Source organism: Trichosurus vulpecula, chromosome 1 (assembly GCF_011100635.1).
Source record: "Trichosurus vulpecula isolate mTriVul1 chromosome 1, mTriVul1.pri, whole genome shotgun sequence".
Taxonomy (NCBI): Eukaryota; Metazoa; Chordata; class Mammalia; order Diprotodontia; family Phalangeridae; genus Trichosurus; species Trichosurus vulpecula.
In genome coordinates this window covers 76,070,082-76,089,369 of record NC_050573.1, presented here as the reverse complement: position 1 = coordinate 76,089,369, position 19,288 = coordinate 76,070,082, and the positions used below count along the sequence as shown (strand labels likewise).

General features: G+C 49.1%; 1 protein-coding gene across 1 annotated transcript; it reads right to left on the bottom strand.

Moving 5' to 3' along the window:
* Nucleotides 1-550: 550 nt before the first annotated feature.
* Nucleotides 551-19,211, bottom strand: MAN2B1 (mannosidase alpha class 2B member 1). Its single transcript, XM_036768166.1, has 24 exons — nt 18,972-19,211; nt 18,396-18,498; nt 16,640-16,813; nt 16,254-16,447; nt 16,020-16,152; nt 15,725-15,870; nt 15,243-15,359; nt 15,052-15,134; nt 14,842-14,962; nt 14,506-14,584; nt 14,252-14,361; nt 14,037-14,144; nt 13,739-13,855; nt 13,281-13,466; nt 11,585-11,682; nt 11,334-11,451; nt 3,508-3,626; nt 3,292-3,393; nt 2,357-2,444; nt 1,803-1,883; nt 1,455-1,697; nt 1,204-1,359; nt 1,012-1,120; nt 551-840 (listed from the first exon to the last, which is right to left on the bottom strand). The coding sequence occupies exons 1-24, from the start codon at nt 19,083-19,085 to the stop codon at nt 725-727; spliced, it is 3,015 nt and encodes a 1,004-aa protein (XP_036624061.1). The 5' UTR covers nt 19,086-19,211; the 3' UTR covers nt 551-724.
* Between the last annotated feature and the right edge of the window lie 77 nt (nt 19,212-19,288).

Sequence of the window (19,288 nt, the reverse complement as noted above, 5' to 3'; positions counted from 1 at the left end):
GGTTGTCAGTAAGGCCACCCTGGGCCCTAAGCTGGCCTCACTGATCACTTGGCTTACTAAATGCTGGATTGCTAAGAAAAGTTACTCTTCTAGTGGCCTAGGGCTGGGGTTGGGCAGGGGAACCTGCTTCTAGTACCCAACCTATCATAGGGTTGTTGTTGGTGGTGGTGGTGGTGGTGGTGGTGGGTGGGTGGGGGTGTGTGTGTGTGTGTTTTGGGCGGGGAGGGAGTTAAAGGGAGGAGATCAAGGCTAAGGCCAGGACACAAAACTGGAATACATTCCAGAATTCCCTTCCCTTTCTAGGGGCCACAAAGGGAAAGAGACAGGTCAGAGAGGGAAGTGCGAGGGGGGCGCCTCTTGATGGCACTGATAAGGATGCCTCGTCCCAATGCCTGTGCTAAGGGGTATAATGCAGGGGTTATTTGCTGTAGAGTTAGGCCCCCCTCTTCCTCTTTCTCCTCATCATTTGGTCACACAGAATGACACACAGGCACATCTGCCCTCCCCACCAATCTTATACTCCACAATGAAAACAGCCATCCTCTGGGAGTCACAGTCACTGACACTTTAATGTCTTCACTGGTGATGGCAGCAGTGGGAACCAAGAAACTCCTTTTTGTGAGTACCTAGAAAGCCCAGCCCAAGGTACAAAGGGGCAGCTCTCTCTGGTGCAGTCTGGGGAGAGAGAGCACAGTCTGTGAAGGCCAGCTTAAGGCTCAGAACCTCATCTGTCCCTTTCCTTACTCCAGGTGACAGAGGCCAGGAAGGTGCGAATTTCCATGGGCTGCAGAGTGACAGCCGAGGGGTCCAGGGAGGGGGCTGGCTGCAGAGGAGCAGGGCCTGGTAGAGGGAAACCAGAGAGACAGGAAGATGAAAAGGATGTCACAACTCAGCCCCAGTCCCAAGAGGCCCCTCCTTTGTACTGAGTCCTTCCTACCAAGAGCCCCTCTAGCCACATTCTGGGGCTCCCTAGGGACAGGGACCAAAAGCCGCTTTTCTGTCCCTCCCCACCTCCTCCTGTGCTGGTCCTCCACTGCAGCCGGGTGGCCTTGGGGAGCAGCTGATCAGCTGACAGAGTGGTCTCCTCCAGGTGGTTGATGGTGAAGGCTAAGAACAGATCCTGGGAGACCAAAGAGATGATGAGGCTGAGTGGAGTCTTCTCCCTTTCACCCTGCCCTTCTCTTGGTTTTCCCCTCTACTCACCTGTAGGTCCAGGGTCACTGGCTGGGACAAGTTGAACAAGCTGCCCTCCCCATGCTCAAAAATGTGCTCCAGGCGCAGCAGGACTATGTTGGGGCCCCAGCGGGCCAGGGTCAGCAGGTGCACAGATTGGGGGAGCTCTCTTCGAAGTCCAGAGAACTGCCACAGAGGGAGGGGGGAGGAAAGATGGGTCCATGGAGCAAAGGCTGCTCCTTGCTAAGGCCCACCCTCCTGGGTCTTGGACACACTCTCACCTGTGTGAGTGGAGGAGTCCCCAGGTTGTATGGGGTGCCCTGCCCCGCAGGGGCCAGCACCAGCTGTGGGGCCAGAGCTTCCCTCTGGGCCTGGAGGCGGTGTCCAGCAGCTGCTGTCTCCACTGTGTCCAGCAGCACCAGGTGTCTGCCCCGCACCACCAGTCCTGTGCCAGGCCCATCCCCAGGCTCCAGCAGGGCCTCCCCCACCCCTCGGTTATCATCCAAGAGTAGTCGCCGGTGAACCTGGAGGAACACTGGGGCATCAGCCTTGGGGGCACAGAGGTGTGCCAGCATACATGCCAGGGCTCTTCCCCTCCCCATGTCCCCCATCTTCTTCACCTAACTCACCATCAGCTCCAGGGAACCATCCCTCAGGCTGCTGCCCCCTTGGGACCTGTCTGTCAGCACTGTCAACTGGATCTGCCCATCCTGGGGGGGTAAGAGCAAGAGGGAGTCAGGGTGATTCTTTCTGGGACAGTAGGTGGGTGCTCCAAGCTCCACTGCAGCCTGCTTCCAGGTCCCCACAGGCTGGGGACCCAATGAAGCCCATTGACTGAATGGTCAGTTAAAAAGCATTTCTGAGGTACTTATTATGTGCCTGGCACAATGCTAAGCACTTGGGGTCAAAGAAAGGGAAAAAAGAGTCCTTGCTCCCAGGAAAGACTGTGACGTGAAGGGACAAGACAACCTATAAGTATCGGGGCATGTATAGGCTCCAAACAGGAGGTAACCCGAGAGAGGAAGGCTTCCTGCAGAGGGGGTGTGGGAGCTGGCGACAAGGCCCACAGTGCTGTTCTTTACCTTCTGACCTCGATGCACATCTGCCCATTGGAAGCGGGGACTGGGCTCCCTGGGACACGTGTTACGAGCCCTGATGGTGATAAGCACACCGGGGGGATTACCGTGATGTAGATGCGGCTGTTGACGGGGTAGTAGTTCCCAGCCACAGGCTCGGTCTGGTTTAAGTCCCACGTAGGCCGATAATCCCTCCTGCACAGGTGGGGACAGGCTGAGGTTACTTATGGATCACTCCAGGATTTGCTTCCCCATTTTTGGGTCCTAGCAGAATGGGAGCAAGATCCTGGAAGCCACGTCTCCATGAGGAAGCCCTTCTGGAGGCCTTTTTGGAGAGGGCCTCGTGCTGCATGTACAAAGACAGAAAATGCAACTGCTCCTCATCTCAAGGGAATCACCTTCTATCAGAGAAGACAGTATGCAGAGGTTTTGGGGTGTGTGTGTGTGTGTGTGTGTGTGTAGGAAAAGCTACCTTTAAGAGATGATATTCACGTTTAGCCTTGAAAGGAAACAAAGGATTCTAAAAAACCAAAGTGAGAAGGGAGGGCATTCCAGGCATGAGGGACAGCCAGTGCAAAGACCCAGAGGTGGGAATGTCATGTTGGAAGCCCCATTTGGCTAGACCATTGATCAGATGGAAGCAGGAATGCATATGAAGGCTAGAAGGGAAGATGGGGCCCAGGGCATTTAACTAGGCATGTAGATGGAAGGTGGAGTCGTGTGCTGCTTCAGCTGGAACACAGGACTGTGTAAAAGGGAATAATGTCTCCTAAGGCTAGAATGAGGTGGAAGCTTGGCTGGGCAGGATCACAGACTGAGCGCTGGCGGACACCTCAGAGGACATCTACTCTCAGGCCTCATTTTATAGATGGTCACCATGGGTCCCAGACGGTCTAAATGATTTTGTTCAATGTCACACAGTGGCAGAGTCAGGATTGGAATCCAGCTCTTCTGATCCCAAATCCGAAACTCTGGCCAGTGTGCCAACCCCCACTTCTGACCCTCAGCCTGGAGCAGGGCGGGATGGGGGTGAGTGTCCTACCTCCTCTCCAGAATCTCCCGCCCGTTGCTGTCAGTGTAGAAACGCCCTTTGGTCTTCAACTGGGAGTCAAAGCGGCTGATGATTTCCTTCCCCCAGCCATCCCTGTGGGGTTGATGTGGATGGGGAGATCACAGAGAGTCAGTCAGAGGGCAGGCCACTCCCCCTGCCACCGCTTCTTTCCCCACTCCCATCCCCCACTTTTCTCTTGTCACTCACCCCACAGGCACAGGCCCCACTGTCCACTCCAGCTCCACATGCCATTGCCCAGGGTACAGCCGCACAACCTGGGAGCACCAGGCAGTGAAGTTCTGATGCACCTCCTGCACCAGGGCCTTCTGGGGGATGAAGGGCACCATCAGAGGAGAAAGCGCTCACTCTAACCTGGTCTGAGCATCCGGCCACCTGCATGACGTCTACCTGAGGCTGCTTGGATCCTTCCCAAGGACCAGCACCACTCCTCAGCCCCACCCCAGCCAGGGAACCTCTGCCCAAGGCTTCTATGCTCTACTGGGGAAACGCTCTTTCTTGATCAAGTCAATCAACCAATGAGCCCTGATGATGTGCCTACTATATTGTGGGCATCTTGTGAAGTGCTGGTGATATGAAGACAGAACTTCAACTGTCTCTACAGGCTCCCAAAGAAGCTTACAGTCTATCAGGAGAGCAACATGTAAGTATTTACGGAATAAACAGAAAATCAATATAAAGTAGTGAGGGAGGGCAGATCGGGAAAGGCTTCATGTAAAAGGTGGTGCTTGAGCTGAATCTTTTAGGAAGTGAGGGGTGTTATGAGGCAAGGGAGAGAGGGAGTGCATTCCAGCCTGGAGGGATGGCTAGTGCAAAGGCCCAGACATAGGAGATCAAGAGAGGAAAGGAAAGAAGGCCAGTTTGGCTGCACCCCAGTGCCAGGAGCGGGGCAATGTATAACGAGACCATAGGAAAGAAAAGTTGGGGTCGAAGACTTTAGAAAGCCAAAGAGAGGAGTTTATATTATATCCTGGAGGTGATAGGAAGCCACTGGAGTTCATGTGAGTAGGGAGGTCACACAGTCAGATTCAGACTTAAGGAAAGTCACTGGACTGAGGAGGGGCCTTGGAAAGGCATCGCAAAGGTCTAGGCAATAAGTGATGGTGGCCTAAATAGGGTGGTAGTCACTTAAGTAGGAAAAGGGGGACAAGATCCAAAAGATGTTGTGGCAAGATCTGGCACATGATTGGGTACGTGGGGTGAGGGGGTGGGAGGAGGCAGGGCCTAGAACCTAGGATGCTGGAAGGATTGTGGTACCCTCCACAAAAGTAGAAAAAACCCAAAGAGAGGAGCTTTGGGGGAAATGTTAAAGAGCCTGGCTCTGGACATGTTGAGTTTAGATGTCTATATATAGGACGTCCCATTTGAAATGCCTAACAAGCAGTTAGTTGATGACATAGAACTAGAATTCTAGAAAGAAACTGGGGCTGGATGTATAGCTCTACAGAGATGGTGGTTAAACATAGGCACATAGGAGCTGATGAGAGACAGAGGGACAGAGAGAGGTAAGGGAGAGACAGAGAGAAACAGGACAGAGAGGGGAGAGAGACAGAGATGGAGAGAGACGCCAGGGCATAGCTTTAGGGCATCCCCTCAGTTAGGTTTTTCTGAAGGGATAATGCAGAAGGGAAAGTTGACCAGGGAAAACTATCAGGGATGTCTATGGAACAAAAGTCCTTAAAAACCACCAGACCAGAGGCATCAAATTCAAACAGAAACAGATACCCAAGGACCATATGTTGCATTAGAAAACCATAAATTACCATCATTTATGTTGTATTTACTTTGTTAAACACTTCCCAACAGCATTTTCATCTGGTTTGTCAGGCCCTAAGGCAGGCCACCAAAGTCTGATAACTCTGTACTAGACAGTACCCACATCGCCAATCTCCCGTGCAGAGCTAAGAGTCATAGTACAACTTGGCCCCTGTGATTCTCTGCATCTCAGGAGACCTGCCCCAGACCTGGCCAAAGGAAAATGATGCTTTTTTTTCCTCAAAATACCTCCTGCTGTACTGGGATTGGCTCAGGTGGGTGTTCTGTGTAGAGCCGATTTATTTGGTGGAGGAGTAAACAGCTGGTTAAGAAGATGGTGTCCGAGAATGGATTCCCAAAACACCAATTAAAATATACAAATGACAGGATCTTGGCTAGGGATAGAGTATTTCTAACAAGGGCTGGTATTTAAAAAAAAAAGTATTCACTTGAAGTTCCGCCAATCAAATCAAAAGGGCTTTAGACTGAGAAGGAACGGGAAAGAAGAAAACTGCCCACACATAACTCCCGAGCTAAATGCCATGAAGAATAACTACGATGCAGGGATAATAGTACAAATGTCCAGAAAGTCACTGGAGACTCCGTGGAAGAAACCGAGCAAACCCCAAACTAGCAACTCTGGCTTCAAGTGTGCATTCATGTCCAGGCACAAGGTAAACTAGGATTGTCTAAGGGGCATCCACCCCACCCACGAAGGGCAGCTGAAGAATGGAATCCTCAAGGCCCAAAGAGAAATGATTCCATGGAGCAAGAAGAGACCACTGTGGATACACAGGGAGTTCACTCATCGACTAAATTACTACTCAACTCTTATCTTACTTGTTTTTTCCACCAAAGAGAAATCACCTTTAGACTGGAAAGGACCAAACAAAACAGGATCATAGGGCAGTAAAATCTAAAATGAGGAAGGAGATAATTCTAGGAGATAATAAGCCTCAATGAAGTAAGTGACTAGGCTCACACGAACTATGAGTTGGGAAAATGAGAGCTAGGCGATGTTACAACAAAGTGGATTCAGAATTAGTTGAGTGGCCGGTCTTAAAGCATAGTTATTAATGTTCAATGTCAATATAAGCAGAAGTCTTTAGTGGAGTGCCCCAGGGATCTGACCTGGGCCTTTTGCTGTTTAACATATTTAGCAGTGACTTAAAGATATAGGTGGTATGCTTACAAAATTAGAAATGACACAGATTTAGTTAACAGAGACAGATTCAGGATCTTAAAAAAAAAAAAACAAAAACAAAACCTACCTCTTTGACAAGTCAATTTAGGGACAAATCTAATAAAATGAAATTGTCTAAGAATGAATACAAAGGTTTATGGGCGGTTCAAAAGCCAGCTTCCCAAGTAAAGGATGAAGAAGGCATCGCGGGACAGTACTCCACATAAAAAAGATCTGGGGGCTTCGGCGATCTAAGATCCACTAGGTGTGCTCAGACAGCAGCCAAAGAAGCCAGTGTGATCTTGGGCTCCCCTACCAGGCATTGTGGCCAGGAATCGAGAGGCAACAGCTTGGCTGTGGTGTGGTGTGTTCTGGTGAGACCACATGCAGGGTATGTTGTAATAAGGAGGTTAATTCCACATCACTCCCCCTCACAAGTTTGGTGCTGTGGCCAAACTGGTCTATTCACTCTTCTGCACATTCAACATACCATCTCCCACTTCCATAGTTTTGCATGGCTGGTCACGTGCCTCACCTCTAGCTCTTGGAAGCTCCGGCTCCCTTCAAGGCTTGCCTTGAACGCTACCACCTTCAGGAGGCCTGTCTTGATTTCTCCATTCGCTGGTGTCTCACCACAACACCTTCCCCATCTCCCAAAATACAAACTTTTTTTTACCAGACTTTTGACTTCACTGGTATAGGCAAATCCCAATAAAGAAAGGTCCTTCTACCAATGCTGCTCAGCAAGTGATCTATAACTCAGTCTCAAAGAATTGTGGGAGAAATTAAGCGACTTGCCCAGGGTCACAAAGTCTATATTGTCTGAGGTTGGACTTGAACCCAGGTCACCCTGACCCCGAGGCCAGTCCTCCGCTATGTCAAAGCACCTCTTGTTTTGCACATACCCTATACTGATTTATTGTAGCCACGTCATATCACCCTAGTAGAACGTTAGCTCCCTGAGGGCAGGCATTATCTCGCTCTTCAAAGAAAACGCCTAGCACATGCTTGTTGATTGACTGATGCTCTGGTTCTGAGCACCACATTTTAAGAAGGATGTTAATAAGTTGAAGGGCCTCCAGAGAAGGGGGAGGGGAGAGGAATTTCAACGATAAGGACTGGCTGAGGAAAGTGAGCATGGTCACTTTGGATCAGGGAGGAGTGGAAATGGAAAGGGGGAGGAGGGTGCTGCAACAGCAGTATTTAAAGGACCATCATGTAGACAGCAGACATGACTAGTCCTGCTCTGCCCCTGAAGACAAAACTAGCAGCACTGAGTTGCAAAGAGGCTGCTCTAAGTGCCAAGTCAGGGGGAAAAAAAAAAACAACAACCTTTCCTTGATCATGGCTTTCTGGTTGTCCAATAATTCTTAAATTACTCTCCTTGATCTATTTTCTGGATCGTTTGTTTCTCTGATTAGATAGTTCACATTTTCTTCTGTTTTCATTTGACTTTGTTTAAGTGCCTGTCAGCTAAAAAGTAGAATGTGCTGTTGTGGGAGGGGGTGGGACTGCCCTTACCACAGGTCTTTACAAACTCTAACACTGGAGCCAAGATGGCGGATGAGGGGCAGATGCCCGGTTGAACTTTCTCAACGTTCTCCTCCAAACAATTTTAAAATAAAGCCTCAAATTAAATTTTGGAGTGGCAGAGCCAACAAAAGGTCAAAGTGAGACATTTTTCAGGCCTAAGAAAACTTAGGAGGTCAGCAGGAGGAGTTTGTGACACCCAGAGTGGAGGTCTGTCCAGAGTCCACACTCATGGCAGCAGCAACAACATCAGGAACTCTCAGCCCAGAGATAGTTAAGGGGTCAGACAACTGGTCAGAACCAGATTACAGGGGACCCTTTGCAGGCACTGAGTACAGCTGGTGCTGATTGGCATCTCTATTGTGCATACACAGTTCTGGCTTAAAGAGCAGAGAGGAGGCCTGGGGATTGGTCACAAGAGAGTAGGGGCACTAGTCACAGTACCAAAGCAGAAAGGAGCACTAGTGTTTGTGGCTTCAGGGGACCAGGAGCCCTTCCTAGGTAAAGACCAGAGCACAGACTGGGAGAGCAATGACCACACCTCTCCCAGAATCACACCACTCTAGATAGAAACACCAAAAACTTGCAGAACCCCTGAACCAGCAGTGAAAACACTAACACAAAAAAGCCTGAAGCTTGGGATAGTACCTCCCCACTGCCAGGTGATCAGAGCCCAACTTTAACATAAAGTTCAACGTTAAGAAACAGACTAGAAAAAAGAACAAACAACAAGAAAAGAATATGACCATGAAAAGCTACTATGGTGGTAGAGAAGAGTAAGACATTGCTATTTAGGACCATGACATCAGGAAGGTGATATTATGACTTACATGTGAATTGGATTTAAGTGAGGCAGGGCTGTGCAAAGTCACCAGCCTCACTCTCTCCTCCAGAGCCATCTGGGTCCAGTGGCAAGATATAGATCAGACTAAAACATACATTCGGAGGAAGACAACAATATGAAAACAGATACAAACAAAGCGTCCAAGAAAAATACTAACTGAACCCAAGTCCAATGAGAATTCCTGGAATAATTAAAGAAATGAGTAGGAGAGGAAAAGAAATGAGAATGATGCAAGAAATTATGAAAAGAGAATTAGCAGCTTGGTAAAAGAGGTATAAAAATACTGAAGAAAATAACACTCTGAAAACAGAATTGGGCTAATGGTAAAAGAGATATAAAAACTCACTGAAGAAAAGAACTCCTTAAAAAATTAATTGGCCAAATGGAAAAAGAGGTACAAAATCTCACTAAAAAAAATAATTCCTTAAAAATTAGAATTGGATAAGTGAAAGTTAATGACTCCATCAGGCATCAAGAAACAATAAAACAAAGTCAAATGAAAACAGAAGAAAATGTGAACTATCTAATCAGAGAAACAAACGATCCAGAAAATAGATCAAGGAAAGTAATTTAAGAATTATTGGACAACCAGAAAGCCATGATCAAAGAAAGAACCTAGATATCACATTTCAAGAAACTATCAAGGAAAACTGCTCTGTTATCTTAGACCCAGAGAATAAAACAGAAATGGAAAGAATCTACCAATCACCTCCTGAAATGAAATGAAAATGAAAACTCCCAGAAATATTATAGCCAAATTCCAGAGCTCCCAGGTCAAAGAGAAAATACTTCAAGCAGCCAAAAAGAAACAATTCAAATATTGTGGAGCCATAGTCAGGAAAACACAAGATTTAGCAGCTTCTACATTAAAGAATCAGAGAGCTTGTAATATGATATTCCAGAAGGCAAAGAAGCTAGGATTACAACCAAGAATAACCTACCCAGTAAAACTAAGTATGAAATCCTTCAGGGGAAAAAATAGACATTTAATGAAATAGAAGGATTTCAAGAATTCCTGATGAAAAGACCAGAGTTGAATAGAAAATCTGACATTCTGACACAGACTCAAGAGAAGCATAAAAAAGTAAACATGAAAGAGTGATCATAACAGTCTCGATAAAGTTAAACTGTTTATATTTCTATATGAGATGATACATATCACTCCTAAGAACTGAGTCAAATTTATAAAAATAATAGCCATTCCCCAAATGATAAATGGTCAAAGGATATAAACAGGCAATGTTCAGAAGAAGAAATCAAAGCTATCTATGGTCATATGAAAAAATGCTTTACAGTACTATTGATTAGAGAAAAGCAAATCAAAACAGCTCTGAGGTACCACCTCATACCTATCAGAAATGACAAGTGCTAGAGATGAGGGAAAAACAGGTACATGAATGATAATAGTATTCCATCACAATCATATGCCACAACTAGCTCAGCCATTCCCCAATTAATGGGCATCCCCTTGGTTTCCACTTCTTTGCCACCACAAAAAGAGCTACAATAAATATTTTGGTACACATATGTCATTTTCCCTTTCATTTGATCTCTTTGGTGTACAGACCTACTGATGGTGTTGATGGATCAAAGAACAGGTACAATTTTATAGCCTTTTGGGCATAGTTCCAGATTGTTTTCCAGAATGATTAGACCAATTGTGGCATATGATTATGATGGAGTACTATTGTGCTGTAGAAAATGGCAAAGAGGGTGGTTTCAGAAAAAAAAAACATGGCAAGACCTACATGAATTGATGCAAAGTGAAGTGAGAAGACTGAGGAGATCATTGTATACCTCAGGGCTGTCCAACCTTAGGTTTTTACTGAAATAATAGACAATATATTTTGATTTGCCATTTTAGTGAGGGCTCTGCAGTAGCTCGGCTTCATTTACTAAAGCATTTATGTAAATTTCTATGCTTGTAGGCGGGCCACGTAAATCGCACTGTGGGCCGCATTTTGGGCAGCCCTGGTATGCAGTAGCAACAATATTGTAATGATGATCAACTGTGAAAGGCCTGGCTACTCTGATCAACACAATGATCCAAGACAATTCCAAAGGCCCCTATGAAAAAATGCTATCCACCTCCAGAGAGAGAAGAGATGAACTCTGGGTACAAATTGAAATATAATTTTCTCACTTTCCTTTTTTTTGCTTTATAAAAAAATATAGATAATACAGAAACATTTTATATGACTTCACATGTATAACTGATATTAAATTGCTTGCCTTCTCAGTGGGTGGGGGAAGGGGTGAGAGGGAGAGAATTTCAAATTCAAAAAGAAAAGAATGCTAAAAAGAATAAATAATGCATCTTTTAAATATAAAAAAAGAACTATAACACTTGATATTCAGGGATATTGAAGAAGGGATTCTGGGTCAGGTATACGTAGAACTAAATGAGATGCAAGGCCCTTTCCAACTCTGTCTACTTCCAAGGCCAGGTTTGTTCTTGGCCAATCAGGAATCCTCCTAAGTCTCTGGTTGGCTTTGGGGAGTTCCAGCTACACATTCTTATTTGATTCCCATTTTAAGAGACTTCATCTCAAATATTCTTGCACTTGTAAGATATAACTTCTTCCTAACCCTCAGTTGGCTCATAATTTATAAGAGACCCAGTCCTGTCTCCCCACCCCCACCCCCCCACACACACACCCAGAGCTTTGCCCGGTCTGGGCAGCCACACCCTCCTAAATTTACCTTCACCAGACGGGTATTGACCCAGTGCCTCAGAAGAAATGGTTTGGTTTTGTCTGGCCTGAAGATGTAGGCCCCAGAGGCCTGTGGGTGCACAAAGTCCCCACTGCTGGCATTGTACCTGGAGAGGCAGAAAAAGACATATGGGGAGTAACAGGTCAGACTGACTTCTCTTATCACCTTGTACCCCAAGATACCTCATCAAAAGCCTTTGGTGATCCTTCACAGGTCCCTCCCCTCTCCCCTCCACTTACCAGTAGAAGGCCTGACTGACTGGCAACCGCAAGCCCTGGTCGAGGTTTTCGATCTCCTGCAGTAACCCAGTGTTTGGATCAAATGTAACCCGGAGATGCTGAACAGACAGAAATACAAGTGGGAAAGTTTAGGAGGGGTGGGGTCATCTAATGATAGAATAAGACCTCAGCCACCCTCTAGAACAACCCATACCTGAAAGGAGTCTCCATTATCACCTACCCAACTAGTGGCTATCTGGCTTCTGTTTGCAGAACTCTTAGGAGGAAGAGCAGAAGGAGGAGGAGGAGGAGAAGGAGGAAGAAGAGGAGGAGGCAGAGGAGAAGGAAAAGGAGGAAGAGGTAGAGAAGGAGGAAGAGGCAGGAGAGGAGGAAGAGGAGGAGGCAGAGGAGGAGGAGGAGGACACCGGCCCCTCCTGAGGCAGCCTAATCTACTCTGAGACAGCCCTGTGAGGAGTTTTATCTCAGCATCAAGCCTAAACTTGCTTCTTTGTTACTTCTATCCGTGGTTTCTAGTTCTGCTCTCCCGGACCAACACCACCTAATCCTTCTACCACATGACAGCCTTTTAAATACTTGAGTCTTTTCTTCTGTCCAAACAAGCCTAGTTAATAAGAGAGCTGCTACCCTCCTGTGCCATGGGCTCAAGGCCCTTCATCATCCTGGTGACGTTCTCCAGTCTACCAGTGTCCTCAAGTTGTGGCACCCAGAAGGGAACATCACAATCCAAACTGAGAGGTGGGGGACAATGCAGAGGGAGCGTCAGGCTTGACTCCACAGCCTAGACATGGCACTGAGTAGGGGCTAACAACGGGGGCTGGAAGGAGAAGGTGCCCTACAGGATCCAAAGGGATCTTGACAGGTTCACAGAGCATTGGGTTGACTTGAATAAGATGAAATTCAATAAAGACCAATGTCAAGTCTTACACTAGGGTACAAAAGAAATCGACTAGTATCAAATTAGGGAGGCAGTTAGGCAGCAGTGGATCTGAAAAGGATCTGGGGGTTTGAGTGGACCACTAAGTTCAGTAAGTCAGCAGTGTGATGTGGAAGCCAAAAAAAGCTAACAGGATGTTGGGCTGCTTTAAGAGAGATAAAGCTTCCAGAAAAAGGGAAAGGAGGGTCCCACTGTCCTCTACCCTGGTTAGACCCAGGGAGTGCTGAGCTCAGTTCTGGGCACCATGGATTAAGCTGGACATCAATAAGCTCAAATCAGAACAATAAAAGGTCTTAAGTCCACGTCGTACAGGATCATTTGAAGGAGCTGAGTAGGCTTAGCTTGGAAAAAAGGCCTCAGAGGGGACTTCAGCGTCTGAAGAGCCATCCAGGCAAGGAGCTGATCGGCCCCAAAGGGCAGAATGAGGAGTGATCACTGGAAGTCTCAAAGAGGAGAATTAAGGCTCAGTGTCAGGAAGCGTCACCCAATGGAACAGTTTCCTTCAGGAGGTGGTGGGTTTCCCCTCCTTGGAGGTCTTCAAGCAGAGACCGAACGACCCCTTCCTTGTTGGGTATGTGCTTATGGTGATTCTTTTGGGGCATGAGTTGGACTCGGCAGCCACCGAGGTTCCTCTCAACGCTGATTCTGTGATTCTGAAATGACGGCCCATCTCCGGAGAGCCAAGGTCTCCTTCCTCCCCGCCAGCTCTGGCCTGTCTTACGAGGCATTTCCCATTCTTATCTCCTGCTCTCAGCGGCTCACCTCATTCTGGATGACCAGGCGGCCAGAACTCTGGGCTCCAGGGCCAGAGCAACAGTCCCTGAATCTCGGTGTTTTGCTGGGCAGACGAGTCACTGAATAGATGCTAAAGCCGAGTGGAGGGGCTGAAGCTGGAAAAATCAGCTCAGGATGGAAGTTCTCCGATTCTTTAGAGGACACATCAATAACCTGGAGAGGGAAACGGAGGTACAATGAGGCAGCCACAAGCTTGCTGGGGAAGTGGTCCCGAAGAGGGGTGGTATACTACTGTCCTAAGCCTTAGCATTGGGCTCAAAGGACCGAGGATATGGAAACATCAGCAGGTAAGACTAAGAGCAGAAATTATGGGAGACACTAGAGGGAAAGTTGAGAAGACAATGGGGACTGGAATAGAGGGTTTGTATTCTGTTGAGGGTGGTGGGGGTGGTTGGGGAAGGGCCAAGGAAAGTATAAGGGATTACCTCACTGGGCACTGTCTGCCCACTGGGACTTCTCACATGGTAGGCCCAATCCTGGACAGGCAGTCGCACGGTCCAGGTGATGCTCCATGCCAAGGGATTATACAGAATGGCCTGGAACTAGGCAGCCCAGAACAAGAGATCACACGAGAGTTCTTGTGCCTATACCACATCCCCCTACCTCGTCCTTGCTCCTGGGCTCCACCCTATGCCTAGCAACCCCAGCCTCACTGCTCTCATGCAGGAAGTTCATTCCGCTCTCTTCCCTTTTTCCTCCCTGGCCCAGCCCAGCCCCACTTACATGGCCGGCTGTCTGGGTGAGTGGGCACACACTGATATTCAGCTGGTTACAGAACACAAAATCCTCCTTGGAGCCCCCCAGGCTTGCCAAAGCATTGCTCACCAGCACCTGGTGGGGGGAGGGGGAAGGCATGAGTGTCCATCACAAGAACCCTGGCCCCCTTTTCAGCCTCTTAGGTGCCCCACTCCTGGTCCAATCTCAGCTCAGCCCCACACCTGGCACTTCTCCCAGCCTGCAGCCAGCTGCCGGGCATAGTCGTTCGCCACATGCTGCTTGGATGTGCCACTGACAGCATCGTGGTGCTGGGCCACAGCCATGGCTTGTCCTGGGGGAAGCGTAAGGGATAATATGTCAGGTCACATAGGGGTGGGAGGGACTAAAAGGCTGGGGGTGAGAAAGGAAGAAAATGCTCTTCCCACATGTTGTGAGGGAAAGCTCGCCCCCCCCCCCCAGGAACCCAGTCACCTACTGAGGCGAGCACTGCTGCCTTGTCCATAGGGTCCTGCTAAGGCTGCAGGCCCAGCCAGCACCTCCAGCTGGTTACACACCTAAGGGGAGGGGGATATGAACGGAAGAGTTTGGCGATGGGAGGAAGATAGGCAGACCCTCCTTTCTTTCTTCCTTTGATCCACTCCCTTCCCATTGTTCCCTATTCCTTTCATCCCATCCCCAATGTTGCCTACTCCCAATATGGCCCATTCTGTCTTCCTTTCCCAAAGACCCCTCCCCTTCTCCCTCTCCAGAAGGCCCTCATCCTCCTCTCCTTCTCACAAGACCCTCAACCCCACCCCCAACAAGTCTCCACCTGCAGAAATTTATGGCTCAGGCGCTCATAACGCTTGAGGGCAGGGCGGCTGGTGAAGTAGCCAGTCCAGAACTGGTGGGGGCCATCTGCATATGGGAAGAAGTCATCCTGCTTCACAGTCCTGGGGCAGGGAGATAGGGCATGAGTCACCATCTGCCCCAGGACCACTGGGATTCCCTGCCTCTGCCCCACCTCCTCCCCTCCCAGTACCAGGTGAGGTTGGCCTTGTTCAGCTCCCACAGGTAACAGGCTGGGGTAGAGTAGAGGACATTGATGAGGCTCCCTTTGCTTTGCTGAGGGGGCAAGAAAGGACAGGAGGGTGACTGATTGGGCCTCCCATCCCACCCAGCTGCTCCCCTCATCCCACAAAGACATTCTCTCTCCCACCGACACATACATACCTGAGCATTGACCAACTGAATCAGTTTATCCATGTTCTTGAACCACATATTGGCATTTTCATAGTGGAAATCACTACCCATGGTCATCACAATGTGGTTAGTGCGGTAATACTGGGCCTGTATAATGGGTGACAGGTCAGGCTCCTCAGCTGCTGAACCTGTGGCTAGGGAGTTGGGGTCAAGCCACAATCTCCCCACCACCCTCCACTCCCCGGGTTTTGGCTGGAACTGCTGTCTAGAATGAAATACCCCACAGGACTTCTGCATGGGGTCAGTTTCTAGTACTGGTCATCTTTCCTTAAACCAGCAGAAGAAAATGGCCCAAAGCCACAGGCCTCAGGAGGTCTGGAGGGCGAGTGCCCTGAAGATGGAGAAACCCTGGAGCTTGTATCTAAAAAGCAGAAGCTATGCAGGCTATTCTCTGGCTGTCTGGGGTTGCTGACACAGAGGGATCCTGATTCATGACCAGGAACAGGTCTGACCTGGACAGTTGAGATGTTCAGGAAGTAGTCGACCAGCGTTTTTGCATTGTACTCTGGGCTGCCTGGATCATCCACCACTGGGTAGTCAAAGCAAAGTGTATCCCAGCAGAGATCCAGGGGTGGGTTGTAGCCGTTGGGTAGGACACCTAGGATCAGGTGGTCAGGTCAAGGGTTCCCACGCTGCTCTCAGAAGCGTCCCCAGCCTCAGGCCCTATTCCCAGTCTTTCCTTCTCCCACCTCCAGTTCTTCCCAGGCACTGTGAGTGCCTATCAAACTTTGGGGACAAGATTCTCACCAGTGAAGAGGTCAGCTTTAGGAGGCTGTAAGTTGGCACTCGCCCTCCAGACCTGCTCCATCTCCTTCTGAATCTTCCTCCTCTTCTTGTCCTGATAATCCAGACGGCCAAAGAAATAGCCATCAAAGCCCATCTGTGGGGAGGGAATCAGAGAGAGGTCAGGGCCTGAAATTCTCTCCAACATCTGTGGGGAGGGGAGGAAAGGGGTGGCAGGATGAAGCATAGTAAGCAGACCTGGGCAAAGAGGGATGCCTGCTCCCGTGAGTGGCCAAAGGGGTCAATGTGCCAGGCGACTCGAGGACGGCCACAGTCCCCAAAGGTGTCTTTGAGGAAGTTCAGCCCCAAAGTCATCTGGTCAATGATGGCTGCATAGTATGTGGTGGCCTCGTCATTCATGACCCAGCCTCCGTTGGCAAACTGGAGCCTCCCTATGGAGTAGAGTGTGGGGTCAGAGGAGCTCCCCCAAAGAGGAAGGCCTAAGGTCCCAACTCCTGCCCCCTGCCCTCAGGAGGCCTGGCTGCAAGAAGCCGAGAATGGGCACCAGGCTGCCAGCCTGCTCTGGGTCATGGTGGATCCCCACGAAGAATATGGACCCTACTGTGGCAGCACCCATTCCTCACCTTGGCAGACCAGCTGTCGCACTTCCTGCTGCATCTGGGCTGTCTGCTGGTTCCACCAGTAGGAGAAGAAAGCAATCTCAACATAGATGAAGCGACGAGACTCATTGGCCAGCAGAGCTGATACCACTGAGTCTAAGATGTACTGCACACCAGCACGCTGGATGTTATCTCGAGCTGTGGACGTTTAACACACTTCAGTTTATTCCAATATTCACTAACACCTACTGTGTGCAGGGGCCTGTACTTGGTGCTACGGCTATAGAAATGAAATCAGAGCATCACAGAATTTGGAGGAAACGATATTTCCAGCTGGGGCAGTGGGGTGGATATCACGGAAGGAAGGTTTGATGAGATAGATGTGGATAGGCGAAAATGGTCCTTTCTAGGCAGTGGAGATGGAATGAGCAAAAACTCAAAGAACAGAAGACAACAGAATAAAAAAGGAGAACAGAAAACAGTCCACTTTGGCTAAATTAGAGTATATGAAGTGGAGCAACATGAGATAACTGGAAGAAGGAGCTTGGAGTCAGTCTGTAGTGGGCTTTGATTGCCAGGGTCAGCAATTTATACTTTAATTTGTTAGGCAATAAAGAGCCATTGAAGGAGAACAACATGATCGGAACAATAATTAATTTGACCACGATAGTGAGGACAGGTCAGAGGGAATGAACTGAAGACCAAGGAAACTGGGTAGATTAGACAATAGTATAGGTAAGAAAGGATGAGAGTTTGACCTAGGGTGGTGGCCCCATGCATGGAGAGGGAACAGATGAAAGAGATATGAAGAAGGCAGAAGTGACAGGACTTGCCAACCAATGGGAAGCTGGGAGGGGGAGAGGAGCCAAAAATAACTGAAGTTTAGTGACTCTTAAGGTAATACATGGCTTAACTGGGAGCATGCTAGACTTGGAAATTCCCTGGCTAGCCCACAAAGTTGAGAAGCAAGTACTTTTTCAACCTTAAAATGCTATGCAAGTTCGAGTTATTATTACAGTGATGATATCAGCAAAAACAGAAAAGGGGAAAGGAAGGTTTGAAATAGGGAAATGAAGAGTTTAATGTTGGTTATGTTCAGTTTTAGGTGCTGGCAGGATGTTTTATAAGTAGATAAGGGTGGGTAACTAGATCTCTGGAGAGTGGCTGGGTCTGGAAAGAAAGATTTTGTATTGATCCCACCCTAGCCATGGTCACGGGGTAATTATACAAATATGAAACTTTGTACACCTATTACTATATTATTAATGCTTTTTTCTGTTCAAATATAGAAATAATGGGTAGAAATTGCAAAGAGGCCTATTTGGGCTTCCTAACTGAGTTATCCCAAGGAGAATGGAAGCCTCAGAAGGTAGGAGGGTTTCCCTCTTTGGACATTTTCAAAAAGACTAGATGACCACTTCTCCAATCTGTTGTAGAAGGAATTCTCCCTTAGGTATGGGTGGGACAAGCTGGCTTTGGAGAGCCTTTCCAACTCATATTATGCAATTCTCTGATCTGCTTAGAGAAGACAACTGAAGCCAGTAAGGGAAGTAAGATGAGATCCTGAGGCAAGAAAGAAGAGAAAGTACAGGGAGAGAAAGAAGCTGAGGGCAGAACTTCCAAAGGAGTCAGATCAGCTGAGTGGGCCCTGAGGGCAAAACAGCCCTGGGTCACTAGCATCCATTCCCTCCCAGACCAGAAAAAGAAAGCTGGTAGCTCAGTGACCCAGAGACTGGACAACTGGACCCCTGGTTTACTCCCAGATTGCCCTTCCTCTTACCTCCATAATAATACTGATCCACAGTCTTGAGCCAGCCGACATCATCGTGGGTATGGGGCAGGAGGTGCACATTGAGCATAGAGGGCTGGGTAGCCGGGCACAACTGGGCAGTGGGCAGAGACCCCCACCATAGGGGCTGTTAATCACCAGAAATGCCACAGCCCCTGGCCAGCCCCACCTCTCCAGGTAGGGCCCCCAAACCACGGGATAGGGAGAAGGCATAGGAAGTCTTGGGGGGAAAGGGGAGCGTTTCATAAGTCCATGGTCCAGGGTCCAACTTCCTTGCACCCTCATCTAGGACGTTACCTCACTGCTCACAGGACTCTCCCTCAAAGTTAAGCCCCAGCAGCCCACTGCAGAGCTGCACCCTGAGAAGCCCCTTCCCCCCTTCAGGGTCCTCCAGAGAAGGGAAGATATACTCAGGAAACACCAAGTGGTCAGGGTGCAGCCGCGCCACCCTTCCCCCTCCACGGATCGCTTCCCCTTCTCTCTCCCGGGCAGGCTCGGTCACGGGGGCGGGGAGGGCGGACGGCCCCAGCTCAGCCGGTCCCGGCTGCACGCTGCCCGGCCTCTCACCTCATAGTAGTCGCAGCGGCTGTCCTCTGCCCTGGCCCCCACGTACAGCGCCGCCAGCAGCAGCAGCAGCCGCAGCGGGAGCCCCGGAGCCCGAACCCAGCAGCCCGCGGCCATCGCTCGCCTTCCCGTGGGCAGTCCCAGCCTTGGCGGCCCAGCTCCGGCCCCGGCGCCGCGGCAACCCGCCTGGCAGTCCAGCCGCCCGGCCCTTTAACCCTTCCTTCGTCCGAGCCGGACCCCGGAACCGAGGCCCGACCAATGGCCCGCGAGGGGGGCGGACCCATCACCCGACCGACCAATCAGCGGGCTGGAGAGGCGGG

Excerpts from the sequence above, each read along its gene's own strand:
- MAN2B1 (XM_036768166.1), bottom strand. The coding sequence starts at position 19,085 with ATGGCCGCGGGCTGCTGGGTTCGGGCTCCGGGGCTCCCGCTGCGGCTG. Across the intron at positions 11,452-11,584 it reads GTCAGTCAGGCCTTCTACTG|GTACAATGCCAGCAGTGGGG; the intron begins GTAAGTGGAGGG and ends CTGCCTCTCCAG. Across the intron at positions 3,394-3,507 it reads GTGGGGCCTGTGCCTGTGGG|GGATGGCTGGGGGAAGGAAA; the intron begins GTGAGTGACAAG and ends TCAACCCCACAG.